The sequence below is a fragment of the Sorex fumeus genome, unplaced genomic scaffold, assembly GCF_029834395.1.
Source record: "Sorex fumeus unplaced genomic scaffold, SorFum_2.1 ptg000007l, whole genome shotgun sequence".
Classification (NCBI taxonomy): Eukaryota; Metazoa; Chordata; class Mammalia; order Eulipotyphla; family Soricidae; genus Sorex; species Sorex fumeus.
Genome location: NW_026606064.1, coordinates 28,442,803 through 28,455,490, shown reverse-complemented (window position 1 = coordinate 28,455,490; position 12,688 = coordinate 28,442,803). Strand labels below are relative to the sequence as shown.

General features: G+C 39.1%; 1 protein-coding gene across 1 annotated transcript in view; it reads right to left on the bottom strand.

Moving 5' to 3' along the window:
• LGR4 (leucine rich repeat containing G protein-coupled receptor 4) overlaps window positions 1–12,688 on the bottom strand; it is a 118,484-nt gene that overhangs the window by 42,823 nt on the left and 62,973 nt on the right. The window contains exon 2 of the mRNA XM_056136361.1: window positions 11,270–11,341. Within this exon, the coding sequence (XP_055992336.1) occupies window positions 11,270–11,341 (72 nt within the window). The remainder of the gene's footprint in view (window positions 1–11,269; window positions 11,342–12,688) is intronic.

The following is a 12,688-nucleotide window of genomic DNA, read 5'->3' as shown; positions in this document are numbered from 1 at the left end:
GGCTATCTTATCTTCCCAGCCATGTTTTTTCAAGTTTTTTTTAGTAGTCTTTCTTCACAGAGAAGGAAAAAAAACCTATTTCCTGTCTACGTATTGTATTACATATTTCTGTACATTTCATACTAAACTAAAATGGTAATGTTTCTCAACAGGAAAAAAATAAGTCTTTTTCTGCTCAAACTCAGTCCACAAGTCAACTAGAACTTTTCTATATAATAAAAGACTTTATTCAGTTCAAAAAAACCTATTTTCCACCTGCACTCTGATGGCCTTGGCATCTCCTACATCTTATTTGAATAATACATAGAAAACTTTATAATATAGGTAAATCAGTAAAAATCTGGCAATGATTACTGAGTAAAATCATCCTGATAATCTAGTCATTTATTATCTGGCAACAAATATATGCACCATTCAGCTGTATATGGAAAATATATTTTTTTCAAAAAATTTAAGTCCAATCAACTGACAAATATTGACCTTCTGCTACACACCAAACACCACACAGATAAGGCAAAGTTCTGAAACTTTTCAAGATAGTTCCCATTTCTCTTAAATAAGTAACATTAAATAAAACTAGAAGAATTGGGATTTTTTTAAATATAGAATGATATGGTTTCTAACATCAATAAAACCAAGCTAAGATGAAATCATTTGTCTTAACCTCTCCTTCAACTTCAAGTTTCAAAAAATGTGGTCACCAAAAAACTTACAGAAGTGTGACAACAGACCCTGCCCTTGGAAAATCTTCTTTGACTTCAAAAAGGGTTCAACGTGAAAGACATAAACTGGGCAAGCTGTGAAAAGTATGCAAAAGTACCTTGAGTGACATCATTGGTTATCCACCAAATACTCACTCACACCTTAACATTTTCTCACTGTGTAGCTCAGTGAGTACATTCCAATCGGTATTAATACCTCTTATGCTAGTGACTCTCTTGGAAGCGGACCTTGACTCCAGCTCTGATCTACAAAATGTGCTGGGTTCCTGGGAAAAGTAGCTTTCTTTCAAAATGGGACTAAACTAAAAGGCATGACTCTCTTCTCTTTGGCGATGCTATCACGTCTCAATCTACTTGGTGAATGGACAACAGTGATGTTGCTGCCCTTATTGGAGCAGTAAAATCTATTACAGATTCACCCATTCAAAAAACATTTGGCACAGTATCAACACGTTATGGTAATTACTGTCTTTCTTTCCAGCACATCTTCACTCCTAGAAGTCACTGTATGGATGAGCCATAATCCAGTCAGCCAATATTATCCTGAAAGACTGACTGGTTCAAGGCACAAAAGGCAGATCTGGTCAAGATAAAGTGTTTCTAGGTAGGACCCTTCTGCTGAGAGCAATGAGAAAGGCTTTAGGTAATCATCTTAGAACTCAAAATGCAAAGAGATACTTGGGGTCACCAGTTTCCATTTTATAGTATATAAAGACAAATTATTTGCACTGCAAATGAATGCAACTAATCACTAGACTAGAAACATGACACTAAGGAAGAGCGAGCATGAGAAAACTTTCATACAACTTTCTTTTTTCATTGACTTATCTCTGGTTTATAACACATTATTATAGGATTCCAAGGGTTAAAGGTCACACCTCTATCATTGGCACCACTCCCAGCACTAAAGTTCTAGTGTTGCTCCCCCCTCCTTTAAAAGGACCCTTTGCTTATTGCAAACCCCATCTCCTTTCCCTCTGGCAATCACCATCATTTTCACTGACTCTTGTAACTTTTAAACCCTGAGATCCAGTAGCATTTGAAGCCAGTCCCACCAGCCCCACCTCTGGACTTTCTAGTTCTTCATGAAACAATAAATCCTCTTTTAGGGCTCAGCTGGGTTTCTGTCTCTTAAGCCCTATGAACTCCTGTCAAAAAATACAGTACAAACTCGATCAACTTTCCCAAGACTAGAAAAATACTACAGTCTCCAAATGTCTGTTTCTTGACAATTATCTTCACTCCAGAGATACTCTTACAGCCTTACTGAAACAATAGCACTGTAGCACTGTCCTCCCGTTGTTCATTGATTTGTTCAAGCGGGCACTAGTAATGTCTCCATTTTGAGACTTGTTGTTACTGGTTTTGGCATATCGAATCCTCCACAAGGAGCTTGCCAGGTTCTACCGTGCAGGCGGGATACTCTCAGTAGCTTGCCACTCTCTGAGAGGGGCAGAGGAATTGAATCCAGGTTGGCCGCATGCAAGGCAAACACCCTACCCCCTGTGCTATCGCTCCAGCCCACTGCCACTGAAACAATGCCTTAAAAAAAAAAAAAAGCCAAGGTCTTGTCTTAATATCTGGCCATGGGTATATTTCTCCAGCATGTTGAAGTCGATCCTTCATTTCTTATGAAAAACCTCTCCTCCCACAGTTCCTGGGGCATGGCTCTGCCCTAGTTTTTCTGCTCCTCAGGCACTTGGTCTTCTTCCCACACCCTGAATCAAGTGTTTCCCAAGGAGTTGTCTTTGGCCTCCTTCCCTCTTCACCTACCTTCAGTCCCTTGGCAACTTCTTTCAATCTAATGTTTCCAGTAATCACCACAAAATCAAAAGACTTGCAGATGTGTCCTCCTGGTACTCTATTTTATGATGTATATCCACGAATCTCCATTCTGGACTTCACACCGATTTCCAAAAACCCCTAACCTTATCCCACCTGAATTCAATTTGCGTATTCTAAAGAAATATATTTCGTAAACAAATCTTTTTTTCTGTACTGTGTTTATTGCCTTTAGCTTTATTTTATGGCCAGTTCATGGACATCTTAAAAATAAGTATTATTCAGGTCACCTCCATCATCCCAGTTAACAGACTCTAGGCTATATTGCCATAGTGTGTTTTGCATACTTTCCTTCTTCTTCCTGCCCCGCATTCTCCCTGGGTCCAATTCTCATCATTTTCAAGTGGGCTACTCTCATTAGAAACTATATTTTTCTCTTTGGACAGAAATGTTTGTACTAGGATAGGAAGTCAGATTCAACTAGAATAAGCTCTTTTCCCACTTCTCTCTTTTTATCCTTTCCCTGTAATCTCAGAATACCTAAATCACACAGGAATGGTATGAATCAGACAAGAATATTCCTTTGTGAGTTCACTGTGTCCTTCCCAGCATCAGGGTGATGATCTTTGTTACCAATCATCCCACCAAAGCACTATAAAGTACAATGTTTCTAAGAATAAAATATTTTTAACTGTCTAGCATCACTGGAACAACGAAAGGACACTTTTGCTTTGTCTGGGAAATTAAAGCAATAGATAGAACTTATCTTAGTAGACTTCATCAAAGCAGTAAGTATTAAGTTATATTTTATTTTAGAAGTCAAGAGAATTACTAGTATGTACTTTAGGAGAACAACAACCAACTACTTTCTATAACTCTGAACAACCCAGAAATATTACTGGAGACAATTTGTGCTCTCAGATATAGAAGCCGGTGGGGGTATAGTGGAAACAGCACTGAACTATAGCGGTCTAATTCTAGCCCAGTGACAAACCATGGTATTTTGGGCAAGGCACTCATCCCCTGGGCTTGATACTTACCCAAAAAATGTTATAACTAGACAGGTAAATCTCACTTTAGATAGCACCCCTTGTTAATAAACCCCATACTGAAATTCAGATTTTTCTTAGTGAAATTACCATGACAAATGGTGGGTAGCAATCACCTTTGATAGTCAGCTGTGGTCATACTTACTTAGAGTTGTAGATGATAGAGAATGATCTCATAAGCTCTCATCTAACTCTGTGTCTCTCTAAGCAATACTATAGCTTAGAAATTTAGAGGAAATATAGCAGACTGATATGGATTCGAATTCTGATTCTAGTTTTCACCTCTATAAAACCTCTATGTCCTTGGAAGAGAGAGAGAGAGAGAGAGAACAGGCACTAAGGCACTTGGCATGAATGTAACCAACCCTGCATTCATGGCAAGTAAACAAGACCACTATGTCTTCATTTTATAAACTGGTAATAATAATTCTACCTATATCATAAAGTGGCCTTATGAGGGTTAAATCAGGTAGTAAATATTAAGCTTTCCAACTATAATAGCACTGTAGCACTGTCTTCCCATTGTTCATCAATTTGCTCGAGCAGGCCCAGTAAGGTCTCCATTATGAGACTTGTTATTGTGTTTGGCCCCTCTCGAAGAGCCCGGCGAGCTACCGAGAGTATCTCACTCGCACACCAAAGCCTGGCAAGCTACCTGTGACGTATTCGATATGCCAAACACAGTAACAGTTCCAACTATAAAAAATCGAATAAATGTTATCTGCTACTATAATATCCGCTGTACCATAAAATAACTTACTAAATAATTTCCCTTCACTAAATTCAGCCCATTTTAATAATTTTGTATTTTTTTTGTTTGTTTTTTTGGTGGTGGTGGTGCCGGGAATTAAATGCAAGGCCTTACACATGCAAGACAAGCACTCTTTTGCTGAGCCATAGCAAATTCCTGGCCCCATGTTTAAGCAATTTTAATGACCTGCATAAGCTCAGGTTGACACCATAAAAATTAATTTTAGAAGTTTGACAAGTTTTTTTGCATTTATTTAGGTGACTATTCTTGTGGTTTTGGAACATACAACACAGTATCTAGGCATTATAACAGTAATTTACCACAAAAAGACTCAGAAGAAATACACATATATATTTACATTTTATAAATGTGCCTATGTGGGAGGAGAGACTAAGATATTAGCATCTAGAGCATTTGGGTGGATGGTTTTGCACAAAAATTCTTTAGAATAGGAATTAAGTATGTACAAGTTTATATACAAGAACCAATAAAATTAAAGTATACTTGAAATGACTTAGTCGTGACCTAAATTTAATTTGAAACCTTGCTGTTAAAATTATTTACTAGTCCTCTTTTGTAACGACTCCATTTAGAATTGTTCCTCAGATTTTGAATTAGTACCCAAAGATCTAGGTATCATGTTAGCATTGTGAAGTCTTCCAAAATCAAAGTTCATTTTGAAATGAACGGAATTATCCTAGTCTTACGGAATATATTTAAACAATGACTGTAAACGTGCCAAAGTTGGCAATGATTTCTATAGCTGTTGCAACATCAAAGTTCAAAGTAACATCCATGAATTTTTCAGTGGTAGCCAATGGAACAGAGATTGGATATTCTTGCTGCTGTTTCAAATTAAATCTATTTCACAACTCCACATTTCAGCCATTCTCCAAATGGCGACTAATGCCCAGACAGGTCTCAAGGAAAGCTGAAAATAGTTGTGGCAGTATACTATCAGACAACAGATGCTGTGCATTTTAAATAAATATTTTCCAAGAATTCTTGCTTTCCCTTTACTAACAGAAATCTATATTGGTCCACTCTGGCTCCCATCTAAGTCAAACAAATTGTCCCCATAAATATTTCAAGGAGAGACATGCAATATTTTTGAGAATTAAGGGAATTTTTCTTGATATTTTAGTGGACAAAGCACTTCACAGCCACAAAGCACTTTTTTAAATAAGAAAAATAGTTTTATTCAGAGAAATATGAAGAAAGGGGGAAGAGAGAAAGAGAGGAAAGAAACACAGAGAGAGAGAGAAAGAGAGAGAGAGAGAGAGAGAGAGAGAGAGAGAGAGAGAGAGAGAAAAGAACACAGACTTCTCCAGGAAGGATGAATAAGTAGAAAGGAATTACACATCACAAGTTGAGATGTATCTACATCCAAAAGAGGAATGAGGGGCTGGAGCGATAGAACAGCAGGTAGGGTGTTTGCCTTGCACGCGGCCAACCTGGGTTCGAATCCCAGCATCCCATATGGTCCCCTGAGCACCGCCAGGAGTAATTCCTGAGTGCAGAGCCAGGAGTAACCCCTGAGCATCGCTGGGTGTGATCCCAAAAAGCAAAAAAAAAAAAAAAAAGAGGAATGAATCACAAAGCATTTTTACATAAATTTTACTATGTAAACTTTATACAGTTATGTTATCAGGAGTTCCATTCTAAGGAGTAAAAAACTGAGCAAAAACAAGACAAACAAAAATTATGAATGTACTAAATTGAAAGCTAGAACCGGACCAGAGGGTTAAGGTGCTGGCAAACTCTAGTTCAATCCCCCACACTGCCAGGAATAAGCACAAAGTCATGGGTAGCATCTGAACACTGTGAGTGTGTTCCCCTTCTCCCTGCAAAAGTGAGAACCTATGATCTTTATTCCAAGAAAGAAAGAAGGAAGGGGGCTAAAAATCACTGTGTTATGATGCCTCTGAACTTTAACTTTCTCCAGTAAACTACAAGTAAAAATAAGCATGCATCAACCATTATATCTAAAATACATTTCACTGAGAAGTTGGAAAAAGCATTTCCCTGATTGTAATGACACATCAGTGTTTCCAGAATGAATAGGAAAGTTTTGGCAGGTATGGCTTCAGGTTCCAGTGAAGTAGGAAACAGGCTGATGGATTAGAATGAGGAGTTCCTCCTCTGTCCACCTTCTGTTTTTTAAAAACTACTGGTTTTATTTATGTATTTGCTTTTTGGGTCACACCTAGCAATGCACAGGGATTACTCCTGTCTTTGCACTCAGGAATTTCTTCTGGTGGTGCTGAGGAAACCAAATGGGATGCTGGGGATCAAACGTGGGTTGGCCGCATGCAAGACAAATGCCCTACCCGCTGTGCTATTGCTCCAGCCTCAAAACTACTGTTTTTAGAATTATGAGAATGGGTATACAACAGAACACTCAAGATACATGACATTTACCATCATTCTCTTGATTACATTGAGTTCTTCATGCACCAAACTGATGAAATCCTTAGATTCCCAGACATAGTAAATGGCATCAGTCCAAATATTAGTCTTGACCCAATCACACTTCCTGTCTAGTTTAACGCTTTCAGGATTCAGTCAGAATCTTTACCTTACATACAGTCTCTTCAAGAGCCAACCTCATTAGCCTCATTCCTTGATATTCCTTTTTCAATATTTCAAATTTCTCTGTATTTCAATAGGAATAACCAACCACTTCATGTATACTAACACTTCTGAAATATGTCTGCAACTGGTCTGGATCTTTGTACACACTATATACAAGGTTTGTGCTACAGTATCCTTACAACACATCCTCATTTCATTAAGTCCTATGTGTCTGTCAAGAGTCAGCTAAAACTGCTCTGACAAGTCTCCCCGATTCTTACAATCTCAAATGAGTATATTGCTTGAGACTTAACATTGACTCAGTACATACTGCCATGACAAGCTGTACCATATAGAACCAACTCTTAGCTCCATCCCCTCTTTAAAACCAATGTTGCCCAACCAAACTGTGTGCAATGCTGGAATTGGTATACATTTGTGTTGTTCAATACAACTGTCACCAGGCACAGCACAACTGAAAGATGGCTAGAGCAACTTAGAATTTTTACATTTTAATTATTTTAAATTTAAATAACCACCTAGTAGCTAGTGGTTAAATTAAACAGCACAGATCTAGACAGATTGTCAACTCCAAGGACAAAGGTTATACATGTTTCTGTACCACCATAGAGCAGGATTCAGGATTCTTCCCAGAATAACTGAATACATAATATATATACATGTATATATATATACATATATATTTGTTTTATGTATTGTTGGAAAGTAATTCCACACAGTACTACAAGCATTCTAGATTACCATATAAAATTTAGCCAAACCAGTCACATCTTGTAAAACACACCTCATTAACTATTTTGGAAAAAAAGAATACCCCTGGGAAATAATTCATTTTCTACTCAGGGCACTTCAGCTTCAAAATCACCCTTAAATGATTTCCAGATGAGATCTGGACAAACAGTCACATTGTTTATAAAATATTACAATAGTCAGGGCAGCATCATTTTGGAATGTCAAAATCAACTACCCTGCTTTATAAAGAAAAAAAACATAGGACTTCTCATTAAGCTTTTATTAACATGGAAATCTCCTCAAATGCCTAACGTATTCCCAGAGTATTGAAGTAAATTAAAAAATATTAACTATCAGCGTTCCTAAGTGAACTCATTTCTGCAGTCCCATGAAATATTTGAGAGCCTATACTGATGGGCTTCATCAATGCTACCGCAGAATATGCACAGGACGTGACCACATTACAAAGAACTCGCAGCTTCAATTTGGTTCCAATTAAAAGTCCCAGATTACAGAATTCATGAGCTTGACATATGTTTGGTCATTTGAGATTTAAAGAAATCCAAGATGTGAACTTCACAAGGTGGAGATTAACCAGGTTGGACTCTCTATCCAGGCCCTCACAAGGAAATCCCCCAGAGTGAGATGAGCAATTTACTGCACCAACAAAAGTGGTGTGCAGAGTTGCCCCATCCAGAAAAGAAGGGCTTCTCCATTTACTATCTGATATGCTACACATCCATGGTGGTTATAAAAGAGCTGGATACCCAATGCAACAGGGCCTTTCACTGCATAATTACTTCTGTAAAGAGAGACTAATCCTCAAGTCTGAAACTATATGTGAAATAAAAAGGAATAGGTAAAGGATCTAAAAGCTTGATCTGAGGGAAAGAAAACTTCAAATAAATTTCATGCCTTTCTGGGTCCCATTTTAAAATCTGAATAAAAAAGGAATATTATCACAAAATAACTCAAGTTTACCATAGGGGGCAAAACAGACAAAGACAAAATATATACACAATTCTTTCACCCAAAGACAATATTTGATATATAACCCATTGAAGTTTGTGTTTGTTTTTTATTTTACTTTTAAAATAGTATGATATTCGGGGTGAGAGCAATAGTACAGTGAGTAAAGTACTTGCCTTGCATAAACCCGGGCATCTCATATGGTCCCCAAAACCCTCCCAGGAGTGATCCCTGAGCACACGACCAGGAATTAGTCCTGAGCTCCACTGGGTATGACCCACAAACAAACAAACAAACAAATAAAAAAAATAAAACACAGAACAGTAAGGTACATACTAATGAGCTGATATAACATTCATTCCATTTCAGGCACCATCCTAAGCAGTTTTAGCATCTATTAATTTATTCTGTCTTCGCAGGAATACTGGGAGGGAGGGGCTACTTCATTCACACCTTACAGACAAAGAAAGGGAGCAGAAAGAGGTGAAGTAACTTGACCCAGTTCACAAGCTTGGAAGTGGCAAATAATCTTGGTGTAGTTTTTGCTGTGGGAACATTATGTTCAATTAAGTCGTGTGGGAAGAAAACCTTCTCATGATTATTAAATCCTTCTAATGCTGTTTCAATACTGTCAAAAGCAAAGAGCTCTGCCTGGCTGGCTTACATTTTTTTTTTCCAATTCCGCACATTGGGAGGGACGGTGGGGTGAGGGGTGGGGAGGTGGAGGTAAGTTGCAGGGTCACAGCAAGCTAAAAGACCACTGCTGACTGGGATTTCACACTAAACAGTGAGGCCAGAGGACATCATCTGAAATAGGGATGATTCCTTCAGGGTAATATGTATCTTTTGTTTTGTTGTTTGGGGTTTTGGGGTCACTGGGCTATGACTGGCCACACTTGGGGGAGCACCATACGTGGTGCTGGGGATTCAAGGTAGAGTAGAATGCTTTACCTCTTGGAACATCTCTCTGGGTCCCACAAGACTTATTTTTTTATATTCTAAGTATCAAACTGTCATCTAATCTCCACCATAACACATCAGCAATTAAGGTGGCAATTAAATTCCTATAGCTAACTTGATTCTAATCTAATTTTCCCCCAGATTCTAAGAATATTTTCTAATGACTTTAGAACCTAAAAGCTCCAATATGGTAATTTTTTTAAGGAGATTTAAAGTTAGCCAATTGGTTAGCCAACTGATTCAGTTTATGTCACTTTTGTGGCAACTGCCAAAGCATCCCAATCAGGAGCCCACTGAACACAAGCCTTCTTCTCTCCATCAGATCTGGTCACAGTGTCGACCAAAGGCATCTCAATGTCACAGCCTGCTTCATCTGGGGCTTGACCTTCACAGTGAACACATGTGGGTTGTCATCTTTTCTCTTATTCATAGCTGACTCAATGCTCAGGGGGAACTTGACCATGGCACATGGACAGGCATCCTATGAGATGATTTTTCAAGCCTCTCTAAGCTGCCCTGTGGGCCAGGGACTGAAGGAGAGGCGCCGTTCTTCTCCATGTGACCCTGGAGGCCCTTCGGCACTGCTTTCTTGGTCTGCAACGTTTTTGCTTAAGCTTCAGCTTTGGGAGGGGACAGGGCTTTCTTTTTTTGCTCTCTTTTTTTGTTTCGTCTTTGGGAACAGATTTGGGTCAGAAATAGGTGTTGTTTATTGTGCTGAACAACTCCCAGCCTTGGCTCTGGGTTTGCTGCCATTGGTGCTCAGGGACATTCCAGGTGATGTTCAGGAACCACAATGCTGGGGGTAAACTCTGGGCCACCTGCCTGCAAAGCAAGTACACCACCCCACCAAGCTCTCTCTCTTGCCCTAAACTGTCCTGGTTTTGATGATGAAATATTTCAATAAAGTATGGAAAGCAAATCAAAATTGAAAACAAAGAAAGCAGAAAAAGAGCCAAAGAGGTAATACCACAGCTAAGGTGCTTTTGCACAGATATCAACCCAGGTTTGATCCTCAGCACTGCATATTGTTCCCCAAGTGACCCCTGATCACAGTACCAGGTGTAGGAACTAAGCACAAATGAATGTGGCCCAATACACACACACACACACACACACACACACACACACACACACACACACACACAAAGAAATGTCCCACAATAAAAATTGTGAAATTGGAAATGTGAGATGCAACTGACATGTTCTTATTAAGAGACCAGGATGATAGTCTGTGCCTTTGCTCAATGCCAAAGAGTTACCCACAAATATCTAAAAAGATCTACACCGTTTCTGCCATGGGGATCATCAGTATATATTGTCTTCAGCCTCATGACCCTGGCATAGCTTGTATTCAGTTTTATGCTTATGGCACCCATACAACTTCTTTGGCAACAATGGTAATTACACAGCAGCCTTGTTATCATGGGACAACACTGTAATTAACTTGTGTCACTGCAGCATTTGTGGTTATAATAATTGTAGCAAAAAGTCCTATGGAAGGGGCATTTTTAGTTCTGGCTTTCAAAAATAACATCGGCAACTACATTGCCTGAAAACTCAAATCTGTTTACCCCCACCCGAAACATGATTTCCTCCACTCAAAGTCCACTGCAAGTAGTCTTCCTTAAGAAACACTGGACTGTCTCTGTTGCAAGAACAGGGAAAAGCAAAGGGCAGCAAAAAGAAACAGTTCTCAAAAGCATACTTACAGTTCTTCTAGAAAAGGAAAGTTCTTAAATGCATCTTCTGGTAATTGAGTAATGTTGTTCATACTGATATCTCTGGAAAACATAAAATTACAAGAAGACTGTTAACTAAGTAATATTAGACTTGGAGCAATTAATTCAACAGAAAAATAATTAGGTGCTGACACTCGGTAAAGAAGCAAGAAAAAATGAGCTCACAAGACAGACATGGGCAAGAGTCATAATTTGGCTTCGAAATGCAATGCTCAGAAAAGAGGAGGAGAAATTCAATCTTTTCTTATAAAGAATAGCCTGTAATTCAGAAACATAACCAGATATGGGTCTCCCCCACCACCTCCGCCTTTAATTATGTTTAGAAAGAAAAGGTCTCAAGCCTTCCTACAAAGCTAGGGGGCATGGGGCATACTCCAATATTCTAGGTACAGGCTTGATACAAATAGACACATGGATAGATAGATATTCCAGGATTTGATAAAGGAGACTTGAAGCAAGGGAGATTGCTTAAGTCACTGTTGGGGAAGAAAAAAAAATTAAAATGTAGCTGTATGCTGGCCATATTTTTTGCAAAACTGTACAGAACCTCCAGGTAACAGCTGTAAGTGCATTTCACCTTTCGTCTATGAACAGAAGCGGGCTGGAGACAAGTGCATACATGACAGGTATGCAGCTCATTTCCAGTTTTTCCTTAGAGAGGCAGCAGAAAGGAGAGAATGCACTTGATGATATAACTCCACAATTAACTAGTTCAAACAGCTTTTTTGAAAAAATGTTATTAACCATTTCCTTCTTCCCTGGCAGCTGCCTGCTGAACCGGCTTTCTCCTGCCCCACTTGCCATGGCCACCGGTAAGGCAGGCAAGATGGGCCTGCTCCAAAGGGACCATCGATGCCAGCATGCTTTGTAGGTTTCTCTGCATCTAGGCTGGTGTGCAAGTCTGTAGTTAAGCTCTTAGGTACCTTCTTTCTAGAAATCACCAGGAACTTCCTATGTGTGGCATTGGATTAGAGGAAATAGAGAATTTGGGCGCATCAGAATGAGCTAACAATAAAAATGCTTGTCACTGTGACTTCAGTAGGTCAAATTCCCGTTTTTGTAAGATTATTTTGTGGGGGTGAGGGGAGGTTGGGGCCCCCCTAGCTGTGTTCCCAACTCTGTACTTGGGGTAGCGCACATGAGTGGACAGAGGACCAATGTCAGAAATCCAACCCAGTCCTCCTGCATGCAAAGCATATACTCAGCCCACTGAACTATCTCTTCAAGTCCTCACATTTCTTTAAGGGAGGTGATACTTTTAATCCCAACGTGTGTTCTTTCACTCCATTTGTTCTCTCACAAAAACTGAGAAACAGAATTTGGATCCCTTCTTACTTAGTCTTCCCCCAGATTTGGGAATCTTTCCGACTTGGGAATATCTATCAGATG